Source organism: Mesocricetus auratus, unplaced genomic scaffold (genome assembly GCF_017639785.1).
Source record: "Mesocricetus auratus isolate SY011 unplaced genomic scaffold, BCM_Maur_2.0 Super-Scaffold_100022, whole genome shotgun sequence".
Taxonomy (NCBI): domain Eukaryota; kingdom Metazoa; phylum Chordata; class Mammalia; order Rodentia; family Cricetidae; genus Mesocricetus; species Mesocricetus auratus.
The window spans coordinates 4,370,089-4,386,847 of NW_024429203.1; the positions used below are offsets into that span (position 1 = coordinate 4,370,089).

Sequence of the window (16,759 nt, forward strand, 5' to 3'; positions counted from 1 at the left end):
TGGATCACAACTTTTATTTCAAAACCCTGAACACATTCCCTGGCATTTACTTTTTTATGGAGAAGCATGATAATCTGCAATGTATTCAGATATGCTTATTTTATTTTACTGCCCCCTACATGTCTGAAGATGTTTCATCTCCAAAGTTAAATACTCTTTTTGTCTGTGCCTTAACATTAGTCTCTCCTTTGCTAATAATGCCCACATCCCTGAAAATCTGTTTTTGGTGACTTTCCCTCCTGCCCCAGATTCTGAACTGTGTCACCACCTCACTGGAGACAGCTCAAAAACTTCCCACCATGATCTGCCCTGGTGCCCCACCCCCCTTCCCGTCCTCTAGTATCACCTTCTCAGCACTCTGTGCTCAGCCCAGGTCATTCAAAATCCATGGTTCACACAGAAACACCAGTTCTCTCCAAGGAGGCCTTGGGCTGACTTTTTTCTTTAATCTTAATCTAACTCTTTCAGTTTGTCCCTTGCTTACTTTTTATGCAAGAGCATTTCTTTTTATGTCCCTCAGGGGAGGGGTCATCTGTCTCTGATGATTCTTTACAACCCTCTCCCTGCAACATTAATGCTGGGATGCAGTTGTGGTTATGTTATACAGATAAAAATAAAGAATGACACAGATGGCCCCCAACTTCTGTTGATCCAGTGTGTGATTTTTAGAATGCATGATGGGACACTCTTGTAATCATTTTCATGTTCGGGCGCTATGGCCACTGCAGTATGGAAGGTAGCCAGCTCTGTTGTGTGAGATAGACTGTGTATGAGATGATTTTGCCCAAGTGGAGGTTAATATAGATGTTCTCAAAATATAGAAAGCAGGGTAAGCTGTGATGTCCACTGAATCAAATGACCATCTTTCAGGTAGCAATAGCTTTAACTGAATAGTAACCTAAAACGAAGTGCAACTATAGCAGTTGATTAAAATGCAACTATAATTTGTTTGATCTACAGAAAGAACAACAAAGGTACAGACTCCGAACAAATGTGATCACCAAAGAGAAAGTCACACTCTCACCCCTACACCCCCACTTTCTATGGTCTGTTTGATCCACAAAAGGAAATATCTCGCTGACTTAGGTAACTCAGAAACTTCTATTGAGATCAGATGGAAGCCACATAAGAGATGTTAGCTTACATTCCAAGTTCTTCTTTACAGAGAATGCAACTAAGATGGTTCCCAAGATATTTGGAGGTTGTGGATGAGGTTAACCAAAGGGGAGTGAGAGGAAGAAGCAAGGCTCAGAAGCTTAGGCTGCACCCAGCTCTGCTGGAGTCCTGGAAGAAGGGGTGAGCTCTCTGAGGGTGATTCTGGGGCAAACGGTTGGAACAGCATTGCTGACTCAGGAAACCAGAACCCTTCCTCCACCTCTCAACTGCTCTCACTGATAAAAGGCGAATGAACTTTTGTTTCTAATGATTCTGGAATGTCAATTGTGGCAGAGAAAATTAGGTTAGCTTTAAAAGTCAATTACAGATAAATGTACCACATAACTGTCAAGAGAGACTGATCCTGAAATATGGAATTTCCAAGAAGCCAGTGAATGCATGGAGGGGGCTGTGACCATTCTCACCCTATCCCTAGTAGGAATACAAAATTCAGCCACAAAGCTCAGATCTTCTTCCAGCAGGGAGGGCCAGGCAGTGCCTGTCTACCTCAACCCTCACTGGCACCTTGGTTCAATCCCCTGGTTTCTAAATACCAAGAACACTATGCACATGCTTGTCCTCTCCCATGTGAAGTCACACGTGTCCTCTGGTTCCTGTCCTTAGGTTGTCGTGCTGTATGCCTCTACCTATGTCCTGGTGTCCCTCAGCATAGACAGATACCATGCCATCGTTTACCCCATGAAGTTTCTTCAAGGAGGTGAGCGAGCATTCTGTTATAAAGATCCTTTCGTGGGATGGGATTATTTTTGCTAATATCTTATCAATATGCTTCTCTGCTGCAACCACGCCTTTCTTTTCTTCCTCTTCTTTGTTGTCTTTCTCCTCTCCCTTCATTGTCTAATGGGTCTGACTGTCCAAAAATATACAATGTTTAGGTGCTTGGGGAATGCTACCTGATCCTGGCACTGTGTTGTGGCTGTTCACTGCTGGGAAGAGCTTCCGCCTTGTCCTTACTGCCCGGCCAGCAAGCACACCCCAGTGGTGAAATGAGTGTTGGCTCTTCACATTCTTCATTGCCAAGAAACAAACACCTGGCCCCCCTTGCCTCAAACCCACAAAACTGGAAAAGTATTTTTAATTTATTGAAAACAAAGAAACTTCTCCTTCATCCAGGATCCCTGAAAGCAAAAAGCAGATGGCACATAATACCCCCAGCTGATGCTTATGGTACTGGGCAGTGCTAGGAGTATTTGATGGTGTCCAGTGCACAGTGCAGGAGGGGAGGCAGGGCTCAGAAAGCTTGGATTCCTGAGGTATGGGGGCATCATGAAGGTTTTACCACAACCAGCTCCTGTCTTCTTTACTCTCTGACCAGATGGGAGGGGCAGAGGCTCTGCTTCCAGAGGGAGTAGCTTGAAGATGCCGCTGATGAAGTGATTTGAAGTGATTCCCAGGAACCATCAGCGGTTGGTGTGAGCCCTGTATAAGACCAGCTAGCTATGCTCTGCTATGCACACTGGCAGGACTGGTCTCATGAGTTCCTATCCTTCTCACATACCCATAGAAACTGAAATTTCACTGGGAAGAAGGGGAAAAATCATATATCTTTTAAATGTGACATAAGCTTAACTGGAGAAAATAAACAATGCACTTAAAATTCACCCCAAATTTACACACACACACACACACACAGAGAGAGAGAGAGAGAGAGAGAGAGAGAGAGAGAGAGAGAGAGAGAGAGAGAGAGAGAGAGAGAGAATGAAACTTTAAATCAGTTGGAAAAGAACGAGTTTGTTAATACTAATACTGGACTAGTTCCATAGCCAGTTGAAAAAATTAATTCCCCATGTCACAGTTAATTAAAAACAGACCATGTTGGGCCAGAAAAGCCAGTCATTCAAACATGAAGGAGTAAGAGAACATAATGACAAACCTTCCATCATCATAACAAGGAAAGGGTCTTTCTAGGAATCACACTGAAAGCAGAAGCAATAAAGGAAATCATTTGTCACTTCATCAAGGTCTTAAGCGATTTATACAAATAAACTCATGAACAGTGGCACAAGGACAATTTGTACCAAAAAAAAAGAAAAAGAAAAAGAAAAAGAGCTAATATCTTTCTTATGACAATTTTGTCAGGGACTTAAGAACATTAACTGAAAAAATAGAAAAGACATGAACACTGATCAAGAAACAAAGAAATAATTAGGAGACACACAGAGTGTTCATTTTGACTGCTAATTAAAGAACTGCAAGATTAAACATGGAGAGCAGATATTGTACCAGCCAGCTAAATGAGATTGAAAGAAGAAATCTTCTTGGAGTTGTGTACAATGGGATGCAGGTGGGCCTTCCCATGTGGGGGCTGCTTCCTGAAGCAGAAGGGTCACACCCATTTACTTATAAGGAAACTGAGGCTTCTGGGGATACTGACAGGCCCCAGTGTAGTGGACCCTGTGTGCTCCCCAAGTGTGTTCCCAGGTGCCCAGACATCTCTCTCTTTTCTTTAAGCAGAGAAGCAAGCCAAAGTCCTCATTGGGATAGCCTGGAGCCTCTCATTCCTGTTCTCCATCCCCACACTGATCATTTTTGGGAAAAGGACACTCTCCAATGGTGAGGTGCAGTGTTGGGCACTGTGGCCCGATGACTCCTACTGGACCCCGTACATGACCATCGTGGCCTTTCTGGTGTACTTCATCCCCCTGACAATTATCAGGTGAGAGACCAGCGGGCTGAACCCTAGCTGGGCGTTTTTCTTCTTTTCACCTTCAGATCAGTCATTGTTCCAAAGTCCTTATGGGAGCTTGTTGGGATGCAGGGTTCTATCTAATGCTACCATGGACTAAGCCCAGGTCTTCATCAGCAGAACATTTACAGAGGGTGTGCTCAGATGCATGTGTTGTGCCAAGTGGCTGATCCCATCTTTCACACAGCCATCCTGAGAGATAAATTACTTCCATTTTATGAAAAAGGATACCTCAAGATCAGAGTGGTTAAGGAACTTAACTTCACACAGGATTGAAATCCTGGTCTGCCTGATTACACACCCTGTTCTTTCTCCTATATCATATGACCTTTCAAACACAAATTATAATGCTAGCTTTAGGGATCTGAGAAATAAAAGAGAGACATACTTAAAACAAATTGAACAAAATGTGCAAGAGTGTATTAGTGCACGCTTGAGTAGATCGGCATTGGGATTTGATGTCACTAACGCTTCTTGAGGACTCCAGGAAGAGAAGGAGAATGTATGGGAGGAAGCAAGCTCCTTGGTGACCAAAGGCTAGGAATGGAGTGGAGGCAATAAGTGAGCAGGCAAACAGCATCTTCCAGGGAGAAGGGAGTTAGTAATGACCTCCTCTCCATGGCTAGGAGAAGAAAGAGGAGGCCACAAAAAGCCACAAAAGGCCTTGGCAATTAAGTAACAGGATATTCCCTTGGTCCCGAGGCCATAGATGACCACAGCAGCCTATTCAAGGTAGGTCTCACTCACTCAGCAAGATGTCAGTGCGAGAGTGGCCCTACCTGTGAGGATGGGGTTCATAGAGAGAACTCCCATGGCCTGTGTGCTTAAGGGCCACAGGAGTCCTGCATTTTTTGAGTGTCCCATATCTACCAGATTGAGTCACATCAAGCCATAGGAAAAGCAGGTCAGCCTTAGCTTTGTGGTAGTACACAGATGGTGAAAATAATAAAAAAGAAATTTCCTCCAATTAAAATTTGAAATGCATCCCTGATTATTGCCTAGGAACTCACATAGCAGGGTTTCCAGGTCAAAGGTGGCTCACTTTTAGGACTTTTGATACATGTGCCCAACATTTTACAAACTCAACAATGTGGAAGCTCTTGGCTCTTATCCAAGCCCAGAGCAATGTAGTACCCTTTCTTTATTTGATCTTCCCCAAACTGTAAGTTAGGAAAATACACTTTATTGCTTTAATGTGCATCTGTTTTACTTATCAGTTGGTTTGGCTACTCTTAAGTGTTTCCTGACATTATGGGACCTCCCTGCTTTGTGCTCAGGGCTCATATTTAGTCTCCTGGGACCCTAAGGCTGGGAGGAATGCAAGACATCACCATCCAGCTCTGACATTTTCTCAAGGCATGTCTTATAGCAAAAGGAAGCTAACAGTGACAGTGGCAGTGATTGGGACAGCCAGGTCACTTACTCATCTGAGGTCAGTAGCTGTCCAGTCATCCTTGCTGAACTGACAAATTAGCATCCACATTTGTTTCAACTTCCTGCCGTCCTGTCCACCAACCTGAATGAGAGAAGGCCAGGTGGAAAGATGAAGGTCTAAGTTTATGTGATCACCAAGGGTAAGTCTTAGCAACTGTGTTGGAAGAAACTGAGTGAAAGGAGAAAGGCTGCGCTCAAAACACAAAAGCTTGCTAGGAGGATCCAGCACATCTCAGTAACAGGCATGGATTCCAGGGGCTGGACTTGAGTGGGGCTTCACTACTGATTGACTTCCCATCCTTCACCAAGCCACTCCTCTAGGTCTCCACTTCCAGACAGGTGCCTCCAGCAGGAGACCTGCACAGCTCATTAGCTCTTGGTGGCCCTTTCCTTGCAAATATGTCAGGAGATATGAGACTTTGAAATTTCTCTCCCACATTCATTTGGCTGCTTTTTGCAGTAGGGCTACTTCTCCAGCGTGCCTGCTGCTTAACTAGTAGTTCTGTTAGTGTGTTTCCAAAGACTGAATTATTTGGAAAATAGTTTCAGCTCTCAACCATACCAGGGGCTCCATTAGAACTGCTCGGGCTTCTTGGCTGTTGGTGACCTTCCATGTCCTCAAGCTTCTTGGAAGCATTTCCTGCCTGACAGGAAGTCAGAGGGTCAGCCACCAGCTTTGTTCCTTTCTAAACAAAGAACTGGCTTCTCTCTCTTAGGAACAAGGCATCCTCCATCTCTTAACGAAGCTAAAGCAGAAATGGCACTAGCTAGACTCCTTCTACGTGTGTGTGTGTGTGTGTGTGTGTGTCTGTCTGTCTGTCTGTCTGTCTGTCTGTCTGTCTGTCTCTGTGTCTCTGTGTCTCTCTTCCTCTCTTTTTCTCCCTACCCCCTGCCCACTTCCTTCTTCTCTCTCTTTGCTTTATTTTGACCTCGCTGACTTGATTCTGTTGTTTTTAGCTCTTTTGGATAACATTAAATAAACTCTTAATTCCATACTTGTCTGGGTATCAGTGAGGAGGCCTAGGGAATCTATTGAGCCTTGGGCAGCAGATTAGTACCCATCCCAAGTATACACACGGACTTTGGACTCCCATAGAACAATGTGAGGTGCACTCTCACCCTGAACTCTTGGGGAAGGGTCTAGGCCCTGCCCTATATGAAATGACAGACTATGGACACCCCCATGGAGGGCCTCACCCTCCCTGCGGGAATGAGGGGATAAGGGAGGGTTGGGGGGAGGGCACTCGAGGAGGGGAGGGAATGGGAGACGGACCTGGAACTGACTTGTGTAGCAACCTCGTTTCTTATCTAAATTTAAACTGGAAAATAAAAAGAAAAAGAAAAAAAAGAAAAAAAAAGAAAAACATACATGAATCAAAAAAAAAAAAAAAAAGAAACAACTCAGTGGCTTTCACTTGCTTTGGTAGCTATGCCTCAGGACGCCTAATCCATGCTAAATATATTTTCAAACTGGCTATGATAATAGGCAAAAAACAGTATTATAATCTTTCTTTGGATGTTTACTTGTTAGTTTGTTATTAGTATTGTTTTATTTGTTTATTTGGGGTGTTTTGTTTTGTTTGGGAGACCTGATATTATGTGGGGTGAAAAGTTTCTGCATCCTGATAAGCCTCTCTACCGATGTAGCAATCCAAATAAAACCAAATAAGAAAAAAAGCCCATATTTAATGGATACAACCCTTCTGGATGGTCTTCCAGCCCCCCAGAGAGGAGAAGGGAAAAAGACCAGAGAACCAGGAGTCTGTTTAATGGGGAGCAGTTTAATACCCTGTGCGGTTGGTCTTGAGCATCCCTTGGGGAAGGGTCATCATTTGCCAGGATTTCTGAGATGCTGCACGGTATAGAGGGCGAAGGGAGAGGGGGGATCGGGTGAAGCTTCCACCATAACATCCCAGACTCTTCTAACACTCATTTATACATCAAGATTTCATTTTCTCCATTCTGTATCCTTAGAGATATTCTTCACAGACAGGCTTATCCATTTTTAATGTACTCTGAAGGACTTGGCATTGACCACTCCAGAGTGCTGACTGCCCACCTTGTGCCTTCTGCTCCCCCTTTATAACCATTTCTAGAGCACACCCCACTTCTGTCACCCATGTGTCCCCAGAGAATCAGTCCACATGCCACATGACAGTTCCTGGATCACCCTGTCTTGCTTAGTCCAAACACCTTCATGTCCTTCATTTCTCCTTTCCAACAAATTTGTTGGAGAATTATCTCTGCCGGTCCCAGACAAAGAAACCTGGATCTCTACTTCCCCAGCATTGTTCTCACTTTCTCCTAGTCATCTTTAGAGGTTTGGAATAATGTAATTGACAGTATCTAATGAATGCAGACTGTTCTCTTTTGTTCTCTTGGTCCCCAGTCTGGTATACAATAAACATTTGGTAAATGCTGGAATAAGTGAGCAACACAGACCAAATAGTAACCTGCATTGTATGTGGCATATGTGTGTCATGGTCTCTCTGTTATCTCTGTCTCTGTCTGTCAGTCTCACTGTCTGTCTGTTTCTTCTCTCTCTCTCTCTCTCTCTCACACACACACACACACAAACACACACACACACACACACACACACACACACTTCACATATATGCTCCTAACATGGAAATTTCAGATTATTTTGTGCCTACAGCACTTTGGGTTGTACGTTAATTCACCTATTAGGGTATATGGAAGGAAAGAAGGAAGGAGAAGACGAGGCATCATGTCACCTGCGGTGAACTCTCTTGAGAGATGTGCATGAATAAAGATGTCGCAGTTTCATCATTGACTAAATCAGTTCCCCAGGCTTGACTGACATGCAAAGGCAACACTCTGCTTTTCTGGGTCAAAACAACTCCTGTGGTTTCAAAGTTTACTTGCTGGAGCTGTCTAATAGTTGGGGCAAGGCTTTTGCCCTGGTGTAATTGTTCTGCTTTCCCTGCACTTAATTTCTTGGGACTTCATTGACTTTTCACCTTCCTATCATTTTCTCTCCCAGAGACAAAGGCATGGGAAGGGGAGATCCATGGTCACAACTGTAAAGGCACACATGGGAAAGCGGGCAATAGTTATGGAGCACTGATTTGTGGTCTATGAGGAAGATCCAGGTATTTTGCTTGGGCAACCGGGGAAGTCCCATGCTAAGGCAGTTTCTGTGAAGTACAAGGCCGTGGTTGAAGCAAGAACCCACAAAGCCTGGTCAATAATTTATTAAGGGGTGCAAAGGAGAAGCAGACTCACAAATATCGAACAAGGTAGACACCCCTGCTGATTCGGCTGCTGCGGTCCTGCCGCTCTGCCCAAGGGCGATGGTGACCAACCACAAGGCTTGCTCCTGCTCTGACGGCTCAAGACAGAGAGCATGCTACCTTCTCAGTTTTATCCCACCACATATGCAGAGAAAGCCACACCCATAGGGCTAGTCGCCCCAAATTTCACTGGCCGAAACAGGCAGAATTCCCATAGCACATGGTGGCCAAAATGGCGCCAGAGACCTGGCCATCACTAGCCGTGAGCATGAGGCCTAAGGCCAAGGAAAATAGTGGGGTCAGAGTCAATATGTCACACCAGGAAAAGAAGTGACACCCTAAATCCCATGATCTAGCAAGTAGTGGATGTTTCCTGTTTTTAAGAAACACCCTCATTAGTGTGCTCCATGACAGTGGATGTTTATGTGCAACGTCCAACCTCCATTCCACTTCCCCTCCTAGATTCTCCTAGAAGGCCCTCCCCTTGATATGAAAACTGCTCAAGAATGGATGATCCGGCTCAGGCCAAAGAGGTAAAAGAATGTGTTCAGAAAAAAACTCCAGTTTTTAGGAAGAAGTCTGAGAGTGAGGCCATCTCTGCTCTGTGTTGGTGCACAACTGGCATGAAGAATCTGCCCTAAGAAGAAGACTGGGAGTTGTGGAAGGGACTGGGACTTTCACACTTGGACAGCCCTGCATTTGAACTTGCAGTTAGAGAAATATGTAGTACTATCCCAACTATGTGACCTCTTCCAGAGCTTTCTGTAGTTTGCTCCGACAGACTCTTTTCCTGATACCCAACTCTTTTTTTTTTTTTTTTTTTTTTTTTTTGGTTTTTCGAGGCAGGGTTTCTCTGTATTGTTTTGGAGCCTGTCCTGGAACTCACTCAGTAGACCAGGCTTGGTCTCGAACTCACAGAGATCCACCTGCCTCTGCTGGTGGGATTAAAGGCGTGTGCCACCACTGCCCTGCCAATACCCAACTCTTAATATTTGGTGGCACCAGACTTCATCAGCACCACTGGGAGTGGTAGAGTGACTCTTTTCTTCTGCTAACCTTAGGAAAAGCTCAGCTAATTCTGTGGCACCAAGTGAATTACTGGGGCCATTCAGATTTTATTCCAAGAGTCCAATCTGAGTTTCTAAAGGAACAAGTTGTCCCAGCATCCTCTCTCAGAGACTGCTTCTTTCTTCATCTCTCTCAAACCCAATTACACACAGATAGGCTCATGGCTCTATTATTCCTTGGGTCATTTTATATGTTGATTTTTCTCGATATTCTTGTACACATGAGTTCCAGCAAGGGAGCTTGAAACAGTGGTCACATTATATTCACAGTCAGGAAGCAGAAAGTGGGACTGGAGAGATGGCTCAGCAGCTAAGAGCACTTACTGCTCTTTCCGAGGCTCTGGTGAACAATTCCCAGCGCTGGCATGGGGCTCACAACCATCTGTAGCACTCGGCCCTCTTCTGGTCTCCGTGAGCATCAGACATGCATGTGATACATACACAAGTATACAAGCAGGGCCACATCCATACCCATAAACTCAAAATAAAATGAATGTTTTATAACTCAGAGAGTGGTGAATACTTGTGCTCCTCTCATGTTCTTCTACAATAAAGGATCTACAGTAGACCAGTCTTTCTACCTCTACTAACCCCCTTAAGATAATCCCAACAAGAATGCCTAGAGGCCCACCTCTTAGATGATTCTTGATATTACCAAGTTGACCACCACCAGGATCAGCCATCACACTGCATAACAAAAGCGATATGGTGAGTGTTAAGACCAGTTAGGGTGGACAGTCCCATAGGATATACAGAAGGGATACAAACCTTGTCCTCAGAAGCACGCATGTGCAATGTTGATCTGTGCCATTCCATGACTTCATTGTGCATAAACAAGAATATATATGTGTGTCTCCTTCAAGTCCAGACCTTCAAAAAGTGTAATCAGCCATTTCAGTTTGCTGCTCTCCTGGGAGCACAGAGTTTCTGTTGTTTTAGTGCAGAATCAACCTGTGAAGGTACAAACCCTGATGCTTCTGATGCTGCTCATCATTCTGAGGCAATATGGAGGTATGTGGTCTCTCCCTGGCATCGTCCAGGGAGGTGCCTGCAAACTTGGGGCTCTGGTGACTACAATCCTAAATAACCTCTGAATTTACTAAAGAAGAATGGGCTGTTTCAGTTGCCTTCTTTAATGTCAGGAAGTAAACAGAATAGAGGTGTTTAAAGATTATAATATTTCCAGAGAAGAGGTTAGCAATTTCATGTATTTCTGGAGCTTGTAGACTAAATGAAGCACCCCCTTCTTTTGTTAGTAGGGGAAGTATTTGACCAATGCTGTGGTTTGAATGAGAATGGCCTTCATAGGCTCATATGTCTGAAAGTTTGGTGCCAGTTAGTGGAACTTTTTAGGAAGGATGGGAAAGAGTGTCCTTGCTAGAGGATATGTGTCACAGGGGAGTGGACCTTGAGATTACAAAAGCCCACTCTAGGCACAGTGTCTTTCTCTGTGACTTCTGTCTGTGGACCAGGATGTAAGGCTTCTGCTCCATCTGCATGCATGCATGTCTGCTTTCCACCATGATGATCAAGGACTCACCCTCTAAATCTGTAAGCAAGCTCCAAGTTGGTTAAATGCTTCATTATATGTGTTGCCTTAGTCATGATGTCTCTTCATGGCAACAGAACAGTAACTAAGACATAAGAGAAGATGATAAAGTCTACAGACAAGTAGTGATGACAGTCAGGTAGCACTTTGGCTACACCTGTTGTTACAGAACAAATTAATTAGAGAAATAAGAAGTAATCTGTGTATATTCTATCACAGTAAAAAAAATTTCCTAAAAGAAAAAAAAGAGGGCCAGGCTGTGGTGGCACACGCCTTTAATCCCAGCACACAGGAGGCAGAGGCAGGCAGATCTCTGTGAGTTCGAGGCCGGGCTGAACCGACAGCCTCCAAAACAATACAGAGAAACCCTGTCTTGTAAAAAAACAAGAGGAATTTCAAGGATTTGTACTAATGGTGTAGATACAGGAAGGGAGGTGTAGATTTTGGAGACTTTTGAAGGGACGGCTCACAGCATTTCTCACTAACTAGATGGAACAGGTGAGAAAAAAATGAGGAAAAATGCAAATGAAACATTCTGATCCGTAACTGTTGCTCCTAAGAAGCAGCTTGCCTGGAACAGTAAATGACAAAGATATGCACACAGTGGTTCCATTTGTCCAGCTGTCAGGGATGACTTGACTTTGTGCTCCTCTGATTGCCCATAAGTAGAAGAAGAGCCAATTAGACCCAATTCCTTAGTGCCTACAATCTTAGCTTTTCCATCATATACATAACTACTTGTCAATAACATTTAAATTAGCAATGAGTTAAATTGATAGGTAGCATTAATGTCTCATGGTGGTCAAGACCTTACCTTGTGCTATGATTTGCACGCACAATGTCCCCTACAGGCTCATGGGGTCTCCTGCTCTTTGGAAGGTTATGGAAGCTTTGGCAGATGAAACTCAACTGGAGGAAATAGATCTTGGAGGGGATAAAGTGGGAGTTCTTAAGGCTAAGAGCCCAACCCGACCTCCTGTTTCATCTCTAAACTAGCCAAATGTGAGCAAGCAGCCTCTCATGGCAGCTGACATAGCTGTGATCTATTCTGGTCTCCATGCCTTCTACTTAAACAGTGAGCCCAAATCTACACTTCTTCCTTGAGGTTGTTTCTGATCAGATCTTTAGAAACAACTAGAAAGGTAACCAATACACCTGGGAAGTGAGTTCTGATCTAACACATGTTCCATTTAGAGCAAAGAAAAGCCTCACTGCTAACCTTTTCTTGTGTTTTTCTTTAATGGGGCATATAAGCCTACAGGAAGTTCCTAGATGGGAGTTTAAAGAAGAGAACACTATTCCAAGGCCTGGGGTTCCCTGGGGCACTAACAGGAGCTCCCAGAGCAAGAATGGAAAAAGCAATAAGAAACTAAGTTTTAACATAGCCATTAATTAAGTTATAGTCTAAAGCCTATTAGAATCCATTAGTGCTTTGTCAGCTACTACAAAGTGGAACTTGGGCTTTTTTTTAACTACCAATTCTCAGGAGGAAAGATTATGCAGTTTAAACATAAGACAGTGTTTTCCCAAAGTTTTTACTTGAAGCGCTCTGTAAACTTTAAGTGTCAAATAACAAGGGAAGAGGTGAAATTTTTGTATTTATCAAAGGAGATGGGAAAAACAAAATTTGCTGATGTGTGTATGTTATTAACATTCTGCTGGCACAGACCTCATCACTGAGGAAGTGGGTGTAATGGAGTGTGGAAAAAACCAGGAGGGGGAACAAGAAGAAGGAAAATTTCACTCTTAAGTCCACTGACATGCAAGCACCACACATGCTCAGCTCTTTAATATGATCACATTTAACACTCAAAATACCAAGAGGTTTGGGTTCCAGGATGTCAACTTAGGCTCTGAGTGTTGGTTATCAATTACTGTATAGCAAGTTATCACAAGCTTAGTGCATTGAAACAGTGTACATCTACAAACTGTAGTGTCTCTCTGTTGGAGCCGACATTTGGGTACCATGATCATCAAGGAGCTAAGCAGGTGTGGTAGGTCCCCAGGACCACAACTAGGGAAAGATCTTCCCAAGGTCCCTTATATTTTTGCAGAATTAATTTCACCAGGGCTTTGGGATAGAGGCAGCTTTGCCTTGAGAAATATGCAGTTAGACAGTTGCTCCATTCTGTGTAACCTCAGGGACCACAACAACCTTAGCTGAGTCAAGTAATAGATCCCTGTTAAACTCAAGGAGAGAAGATCACACTATGGCAAGAATACAATGGAGGGACACAGAGGCTGTCCTATAGTGAGGGCGTATGATGGCATATTCCTGTAATCCTGGCCTTTAGGAGGTGTATTTGGGAGAACTATGAGCTTGAAGACAGCCTGGGCTACATAATGGACATTTTCCTAGTATTTGCAAGGTCCCTCTGTAAAGCCAGCCTTGGAAATTCTAAGACAGGGACAGGGGATCCCAAAAGCAAGCTGGCCAGCAAAACAAACCATGACTTAATCTGGAGTTAAGAAACTTAGCTTCATTGGAAAAGTAGAAGCGAGATATGGGGGATGACTTCTGATGTCAACCACAGGTCTCCACATACCACCCTGCCACTCACACATGTTCACTTGAAAATGTAAAATATAGCTAAAATCTAATAACATATACATAGTATCATATACATGATCCTAGGTCTTTCTTCCTCCAAAGGCTATGCTGTTTGAAATATAGCCCATGCTGCACTGCTGAATATCTAGATTATTTAACTACTACAGGTTCTCATCTCTACATTTAAGACACTAGCAACTCCATCCAACTCACTCTTATGGTCCCTCAGGATAGCAAGCATAGCTGGCAGGGATAAATGAGACCCCTACAATGAACCTTTTCCAAGGGAAAATGGGAGTGGCAAGCCCTCTGGATCCTCACTCTAGGGATTTATCAACAATGTCAATGTTCTCTGTGGTTCCTTCTGCAGTGTCATCTATGGCCTTGTGATCCGAACTATTTGGATTAAAAGCAAAGCCCATGAGACGGTGATTTCCAACTGCTCTGGTAAGGCTGTAATTCTCTCAACTCTCCTGCAGAACTTCTCCTCTAGTAATACAAACTGGGACTGCCTGGATCCACTAACCTACCTGGTTATAGCAGGACTCGACAACAGAGAACCCTCCCCCCAAAAAAATCTTCCCAGAGGGCTCTGTCTTCCATTCAGCATCTCTGAAAACTAGGGAAATAGTCTGGCGAGATGGTTGAGAATGTAAAGGCACTTGTTGCCAAGCTTGAGGACCTGAGTTCAATACCCAGAATTCACATGATAGAGAAAATGGTCTCCAGGAAGTTGTCTGCTAAACCCCCACAATAAGTAAATATATATATATGTATATATATATATTTGGGAGTAGGCAGAGGACACTTTAAGCTTGTCCAACTGTATGAGAACAGTCCCTTGTTCCCTTGTAGCAGTTTTTGAAGCAGCATGGGGATTCACTCCAGCTGTATGTCAGGCATGAAGAGCCTTGGGAGCACATGTTTACCAATCCTGAAGATGAGCTTCTAAGTTTGGCTTGAATTTAGAAATGGGTAAATCTACCATGTGATCACAAAATGATCTTATTCCTAAAGTCAAGCACAGCTCAGTGCACATGTTTCCCCTGCTATTCCAGTCCAAACAATACTGGCACTGAGACAGCCCTTCCCCAAGTTCCATTTCACTGAACTTAGCTGCAGGGCACCTCCAGGAGTGCCTGACTAGTTTACACTGGAAAAGACCTAGCAAACCGGCGAGTTGGAAAGAAGAAAGACTTCTGGATTTGCTATAATATGGCAGTTATGTAGAATGAGATTGCTCTGCTTAGGCCGCACACTCCTGCCATTCCTTATATTTCTTATGAGAACACACACACACACACTCACACACACACACACACACACATGCATAATGCACACATGCATGCATGTACACACACACATACACACACACACACATACACACACTCACAAACACATGCATGCATGTACACCATCTACACTCAGAAAAGGACCACAAAGTAATATACAAGTCTTTGGAAGAACTTGGCTTCTGCTCCAGATCTATCTCTTCGAGCTATGCCACCTTACAAAGTCATGTGACTTCCCTGGGCTCCAGTGAGCTAAATGAGTATCTGCATTAGATTCTTTGTAATCTTTGGACTTGAGTACCCTAATTCTGCACCAGCCATAGATGGAGCTTGGTTTATCATTGTGGAAGTTTCTTTTCCCACATGATATGAGACAGACAAGAGGATCCACAAGGTTTATTGAGTGTGAGCATATGTATCTCTTTCTCTAGAGATTCAGATTGGTATGTGAATCTCCATCTTAAAGTAGGTGTGTTCTGCTGTGTTCTCTCTCCTATATGCTGGAAGCAGTTTAGGGCAATGGGCACAAATCTCAGATGGGACAGAGGGAGAGACAGAGAATCTACTGTTGGTCACTGGGCATCCTTTCCATTTGCTACCTCTCTAATCACTGCCCAACTTCCAAGGTGATATTTTGTGGATAAAAGACAGGCTCAAATGCAAGGTGTCTTACAACTTCTGTATGTAGCACATTGGTGACATTACCAGGATTCAAGGGCACGGGAATGATGAGAACACCCACACTTTCCCCTTAAGCCACCCCACCTCCCACGAGGAAGAAAACTATAGAAAGAGATGGATGAGCGACTTTTCAAAGAGCTCAAATTAACCCATCCCCCAAAAAACATATTTATTAATAATCCAAACTCTCGGTCTTTAGCCCAGAATACCATCCACAGCACTCCCATGGAGCAGCCTCCCTGGCCCGTCTCTAAATCATCCGTTCTCTGTTTGAGGGTTCAGGAGCTGGTATGGTTATGATACCTAGGGTCCTGTTGTTTTTTCTGGTTTCAATCCTCTGTCCTGTGATTTCTGCCCATTGGAGAAGGTTGGTGTCCTACTCTCTGCCTACCCCCCTGAGCTCTCACCCTCCCTTCCTCACCCAAACAGTTCTTCTGTTGCCCACACTCCTCACCCAGTGAGATATGGTGACACTTACCTCGTTTTCCATGAGTTCATCGGTTAGAAAGAAGAGCAAGGCACCTATAGCCAGAGATCTGGAGCGATCTTCAGCAGGCCTCCCCATCACTGTGGGCTAGCTCCTTTCTCTCTGTAGAGTCCCCTGTGTTGTGTTTTTTAGTCACAACATTGGACTTCCCCACATTCCAAGACTGAATCAGTGCAAAGCCACTTAGAGATGTGCATCTACTAATAGACACAGCATTGCTTTGCCCGAAATTATAAATAACTACTGTCAGTTTTTGCTACTTAATATAATTTTGAGTCTCCATTACGCCTGTGTTTGGCTCCCATGACCTCCTTCCAGAATGAGGCTAGTTGTTATCCCCAGAGTATTTTATCCTGTCGGCCTTTTATTCATCAGTGGACTTTCCTCAACATCCCATGTGACAGCACAGCCAAGCCTCTCAGGAACTGGCATGTAACAGGGTCTCAAGCAGTGTTGACATGCCAGGGTTGTTGCTCATGAACAAGGTATATTGGCTAAGATTAGTGTGAACAGAAGCTCACTTTGTCAATACTGTCTGCCAAGCCCAAATCACCCTGAGTGTGGAGCCCTTCTTCTTCT

At 44.0% G+C, this 16,759-nt stretch overlaps 1 protein-coding gene across 1 annotated transcript in view; it reads left to right on the plus strand.

Moving 5' to 3' along the window:
- Positions 1-16,759, plus strand: part of Npsr1 (neuropeptide S receptor 1) — a 176,069-nt gene that overhangs the window by 146,016 nt on the left and 13,294 nt on the right. Inside the window, exons 4-6 of the mRNA XM_013119373.3 lie at positions 1,780-1,873; positions 3,631-3,832; positions 14,091-14,167. Coding sequence (XP_012974827.1) covers positions 1,780-1,873; positions 3,631-3,832; positions 14,091-14,167 — 373 coding nt within the window. The remainder of the gene's footprint in view (positions 1-1,779; positions 1,874-3,630; positions 3,833-14,090; positions 14,168-16,759) is intronic.